The sequence below is a fragment of the Camelina sativa genome, chromosome 4 (genome assembly GCF_000633955.1).
Source record: "Camelina sativa cultivar DH55 chromosome 4, Cs, whole genome shotgun sequence".
Classification (NCBI taxonomy): domain Eukaryota; kingdom Viridiplantae; phylum Streptophyta; class Magnoliopsida; order Brassicales; family Brassicaceae; genus Camelina; species Camelina sativa.
Genome location: NC_025688.1, coordinates 27,510,369 through 27,515,996, shown reverse-complemented (window position 1 = coordinate 27,515,996; position 5,628 = coordinate 27,510,369). Strand labels below are relative to the sequence as shown.

Below are 5,628 nucleotides of genomic sequence, written 5' to 3'. Positions count from 1 at the left end.
TTAACCTTCTTAGAAAGTCTCTGCATAAACACGAACAACCTGATGATCTTGTAGCACTTTTGTTAGCTGCTAAGCTTTGCAGTGAAGAGCCTTCTTTAGCTGCAGAAGGTTCGGGTTATGCGCAGAGAGCTATAAACAATGCACAAGGTATGGATGAGCATTTGAAAGGCGTTGGTTTGAGGATGTTAGGACTTTGTTTAGGGAAGCAAGCTAAGGTTCCCACGTCGGATTTCGAAAGGTCTCGGCTTCAATCAGAATCATTGAAAGCATTAGATGGAGCTATAGCGTTTGAGCACAACAATCCTGATTTGATCTTTGAGTTAGGTGTTCAATACGCTGAGCAACGGAACTTAAAAGCCGCGTCACGTTACGCCAAAGAGTTCATCGATGCAACGGGAGGGTCGGTGTTAAAAGGATGGAGATTTCTCGCGCTTGTTTTGTCGGCTCAGCAACGGTTTTCAGAAGCTGAAGTTGTGACCGATGCTGCTTTAGATGAAACCGCAAAGTGGGATCAAGGACCTCTCTTGAGACTTAAAGCAAAGCTGAAAATCTCTCAGTCAAATCCAACAGAAGCTGTAGAGACTTATCGTTACCTTCTTGCATTGGTTCAAGCGCAGAGGAAGTCTTTCGGACCTCTCAGAACTCTTTCTCAGGTTTCTAAGTCTCGTTTGTTTTCTAATCTATTCACATCATCAATCAAAACCTTCCTTCTTTTATTGAAGACATTTGACAATAACACAGATGGAGGAAGACAAAGTGAATGAGTTTGAAGTGTGGCATGGCTTGGCTTATCTTTACTCAAGCCTTTCGCACTGGAACGACGTGGAAGTCTGTTTGAAAAAGGCCGGGGAGCTGAAACAATACTCTGCTTCAATGCTGCATACAGAAGGCAAGAACAAGAACACATTTTAACTAATCTCTTAGAATCCATTTCCTTGATTTACTCAAATTCGGTTTGAATCTTTGGGATGATCAGGTCGAATGTGGGAAGGACGAAAGGAGTTTAAACCCGCGTTAGCAGCTTTCTTAGATGGTTTATTACTAGACGGATCATCGGTTCCTTGCAAAGTAGCGGTTGGAGCATTGCTATCTGAAAGAGGGAAAGATCATCAGCCGACTCTCCCCGTGGCGAGAAGCTTGCTCTCTGATGCATTGAGGATTGATCCAACAAACCGAAAAGCTTGGTATTACCTAGGAATGGTTCATAAATCTGATGGACGTATAGCTGATGCTACTGATTGCTTCCAAGCTGCTTCTATGCTTGAAGAATCTGATCCTATTGAGAGCTTCTCAACCATTCTTTAAAATCCCAAAAACGTAACATAAAGATTTATATTTATCTGTTCATTTTTTTCTTCCTATCATAAATAGCTCATGTACAATTTAAACCCCTTAAAACTATAAATATATGTTTTTTGAGTATGTCATCCTAATATTGTTTTGTCACTACTTGTCTACTTGACTACTCTTGTCCTTACATTAGTTCCTTGAATATTTGAATATGAGCTGGGAAAGATCCTTGAATATGAATATAATCGCAGTTCTAAACACAATTTCACCGCATTCAAGAAGAACATTGACTTATACAAAAACTCCAATTCTAACACCAAAATCCAGATTCCGCAATTTGGATACAATAGATATAGATTCAAACAAAGTCAAACATTACAAAACAAAGCAAGTCTTGATGTTGTTGTCTGAAGTCTCAACTAGTTCTTGGGAATATTAAGTCCAACGATTTTAGCAGGAGTAATACGAAGAAGATTGCCAGGCTTACCAGGCAAAGCACCTTTGATCATAACAACATTAAGCTCCTTATCAACTTTAACAATCTTAAGCTTCCTAATCTTAGTCCTCGTCCCTCCCATTCTCCCAGGCATCTTCTTCCCTTTGTAAACCCTTCCAGGAGTAGTACCAGCACCAATCGAACCCAAAGCACGATGACTCTTGGAACCATGAGTCATCTGACCTCTCTTGAAATGATGCCTTTTGATTCCTCCTTGAAACCCTTTCCCAATCGTCGTCCCCGCCACGTCGACGAGGTCCCCCTCTTTGAATATCTCGTCGAACACGAGCTTCTGGTTCGTTTCGAATCCTTCCACGTTCGTTAGCCTGAACTCTTGGAGATGTCTCATTGGGATCGTACCGGCTTTTAGGAGATGACCGGTTTCCGGTTTAGTTAGCTTCTTGTCGCGTACCCGACGGTAACCGATTTGAACCGCGTCGTAACCGTCGGTTGCTAGGGTTTTGATTTGGGTCACGATGTTGCCTTCGCGGAATCCGACGACTGTTACTGGAACAACTGTGCCGTCGTCTTCGAAGAAACTCATCATTCCGAGCTTTGAACCCATTACTCCGATTCCAGCTTCCATGGAGGAAGAGACAACGAATCTGGTTTTGGGTGATGATTTGATGAGAAGGGAAGAGGATTTCGCAGGGAGGAAGGTTGGAGTGAAGAGCGAAGAGGGTAAAGTTGATTTGTTGAGTAGAGATGGGAAAGAAACCACCGCCATAGCCATCGCCATTGTTCTCAAAGATACTCACAGAGAAGAAGAGAAGAGGATAAAGCTCTGTTTTTGCCACTCTTATCTTCTCCAATCTAATAAAAATTTACGAAATGTTATCGTTATACCCCTGGAGATACTCATATTTACAACAAACAGTTGTTTTTATTTTGCAACATCGGTCCTGGAAATTCAAATTTTGTTCATCTCGTTCTTTATTTTCTTCTCATGTTCAATTTAACCTCTTTTTAGATTAGTGTTTATATTAGTTAGCACAAGTTGAATTCTTAAAAGATGATTGTCATATATAAATAATATCACAAGGATGTATTATAATGTTCAAATTTATTGAATACCAAACCAAAGATGTTTTAAACGATCCGACGACACGAGAATAATTATAGTTTCAAATTAAGACACAAGACAATCCATCTTCACTTCAGGTTCTTTCTAGTCAATGATGGGGGAGTTTAGAGACGAGAGATAAGAAGAGGAACAGAGAAAGGTCCTTCTTCACCCATTACAGGCTGAAACAGATCCAACTCACCATACCGCTCCAAAACTCGCATCCTACAATCTTCAGCTGCCATCAATCCAGTTGAATAAGCGCCGTGAACCGAGCCAGGGAAGCTCGAGCTTGTTGCTTCACCGGCAAAGAATAAGTTATCCACTGGAACCCTTAGCCTCTCGTAGAGATCATGAGGTTTTCCCACGATATCGTAGCTATAAGATCCCAGTGAATTCACATCCGATCCCCACCTTGATACAAGATGCTGTACCGGAGGCAATGCATCCGGAAGAATTCTCTGGAGTTGCAAGAAGGCGAAACTCGCAGCTGCTTCATCAGACATTTTCTCAATGTCTTTAGCGAGCTGACCAGCCGGCATGTAAACAAGGACAGGATGACCTGTGGCCTTGTGCAGGTTCAAAAAATAACTGCAACCGTAGGAGGTTTCAGCTACCACTCCTAGAAACTCCACTTTCGGCCAGAAGACTTTCTCAAAATGGAGTATGATCTTGTTCTCGATACCTACTCCTAGGTCGTTGATTGCTTCTTGTTTCCACTCAGGTAGCTTCGGTTCGAATTTTATGGTTCCGGATTTTAAAACTCCGAGAGGAACAGCAATGACAGCAGCATCAGCAACAAATGTTTCCCCGTTTTCTGTCGTTACCTTCACTCCATTGTACCGCCTTACTATCTTCGTAACCCTGAGACAAGGAAAAACACCAGAGGTTATGACTGCAAAACACTAAGTAAATGGCCAAAACTCTTCAAATAGGCAAGGTGTACCTGTGGCCTACTCGGATATCAAGACCTTTGGCCAGAGTGTTGATGACAGGACGATACCCTCTAACCATAAGACCATGTCCACCTGGCAGTAACTCCTCCTGAACAATTCTCAGAATGTTAAACCAGAAATCAAGAAACGGTATGTGATAAAACCATTAACTTTCAAGAGGAAAAAATGTAACTAACCTGATCCCAACACTTTGCAGAGATGGTATCTGCATCTGCGGCAAACCATCCTTCCATGCGGCATACATACCACTGAAGTACATTGTGTGCAAGCCCCTCTAACCTGGATGTGGAAATTCAAATTCAATCATGAAACCAAGCTTACCAAAAGTGCATAGACTAAAGAAATTTAAAAAGTGGGGACATTATGTATACAAACCTCAACTCGGGTTTCCTAGTAAAGACTATTGAGAAAGCCTTAGAAATGGACATGTCTTCATCCTGCTCATCCCTGACTTTATTGATCTGTATTTGCAAAAGACGAATCTAGTTAAGATGAGCATAAAACTAAGACTTGCAACATCAACAAAAACGAGAATCGGAATATGAATAATAATAATAATAATAAAATGAATGTGATGGACATACCTCTTCCAAAATATGTTCAAAAGTGACGCCAACCTGAGTTACCAACTCTTGAGGAACTTGGTTGCCATCCATATCAAACAGAGCATAGCTACAGAACCAAAAGAATTGCAGTATAAGTTTAATTTAAGGTGTCAAACAAGAATAAAAAGATATAGAAGATCGAGATAACAAAGCCGGAATATTCAAATTCAAGCACACCTCTCGAGATCATGATCATACAAGACAGAATTGTCACCGCTAGTACGATACAAGGGCAGTCCCAGTCTTCCAATAACTGGTGCGAGAGGATTCTCTTTGCATACTCCATGCAGCCTGTGACAAAACGATGTTGCTGTGTTAACAAAGTTTCACCAAATATAACAAAAACATCATCCAATGACAAGAATAAAGAGCCGTTTCTATTATTACCATGATGCACCAAGATCAACAGGAAAACCAAATGAGTAATCAGTGTGAACTCGTCCACCGATTCTGTCACGGGACTCCAGCACCATAACCTAAACACCGTGACAATTTAGTTCCCAATCAAACAGTTCTTAAAACTTGAAATAGCAGTGGTAGTGTATATAAATTAGAAACCTGAAAGGAAGCATCATGAAGAGTGCGAGCAGCTGAGATTCCACCAAAACCACCTCCGATGACAATCACCGACGGTGACCTTGTCTTCACCCTTTCACCAGCTGAAAAGCAATTAGCTGTCACACACACACACAGCAAGCACGAATCAACGACCGTTCAAATCCAATAAACTAACAATTCAAAATTACGATTAAACAACGATTTTAAACCCCACCAAACCAAAAAAAAGGACAAAACTTCAAGTCACCGACAGAGAAATAAGCACGAGGGCAAAATTGAGGACACAAAAACCATAAAAACAGATAAACCAAATTACCCAAGAACCCTAGATTCTTCATATACATCAACGATTACAATCAACAAACATTTAAAAATCCGAAATTTCCGATGGAGGTAAAAAGAAAATACAATACCTCTACGCATTTGACGATCAGAGTTTTTTCTGGACTCCATGATTCTTGTTCTTCAATAGATCAAACGATTACTATTATAATTACGATTACTATTATTATTATTATTATTACTATTAAGCTGGGGAGAGAAATGAAGAATAAAGATGAGAAGACAAGTCGTAAAGTGGCTCGAAATCGAAGATGAAAAGATCAGGCCTCCAAACAAATTCATGCGATTTCTCTTTTCTTCAGGATTTTTAAACCTCCC

The 5,628-nt window shown here is 40.6% G+C and overlaps 3 protein-coding genes across 4 annotated transcripts in view; 1 reads left to right on the top strand and 2 right to left on the bottom strand.

Annotated features, from left to right (window-relative positions):
* Positions 1-1,436, top strand: part of LOC104782817 — a 5,274-nt gene extending 3,838 nt beyond the window's left edge. Inside the window, exons 6-8 of the mRNA XM_010507857.2 lie at positions 109-653; positions 742-889; positions 977-1,436. Of these exons, the coding sequence (XP_010506159.1) occupies positions 109-653; positions 742-889; positions 977-1,305 (1,022 nt within the window). The 3' untranslated portion in view covers positions 1,306-1,436. The remainder of the gene's footprint in view (positions 1-108; positions 654-741; positions 890-976) is intronic.
* LOC104782818 (50S ribosomal protein L3-1, chloroplastic) lies at positions 1,564-2,586 on the bottom strand. The gene has a single exon (XM_010507858.2). The coding sequence runs from the start codon at positions 2,523-2,525 to the stop codon at positions 1,710-1,712; it is 816 nt and encodes a 271-aa protein (XP_010506160.1). The 5' UTR covers positions 2,526-2,586; the 3' UTR covers positions 1,564-1,709.
* On the bottom strand, positions 2,817-5,622 carry LOC104782814 (probable polyamine oxidase 2). Of its 2 annotated transcripts, none has more exons than XM_010507854.2 (9): positions 5,382-5,622; positions 4,969-5,084; positions 4,798-4,886; positions 4,588-4,701; positions 4,390-4,477; positions 4,181-4,266; positions 3,982-4,084; positions 3,796-3,893; positions 2,817-3,713 (listed from the first exon to the last, which is right to left on the bottom strand). In XM_010507854.2, exons 1-9 carry the CDS (start codon positions 5,419-5,421, stop codon positions 2,975-2,977), a joined length of 1,473 nt encoding a protein of 490 aa, XP_010506156.1. In that variant the 5' UTR covers positions 5,422-5,622; the 3' UTR covers positions 2,817-2,974. The 2 variants fall into 2 exon arrangements, with proteins under 2 accessions (XP_010506156.1, XP_019100591.1); XM_019245046.1 differs by having other exon boundaries at positions 4,969-5,069.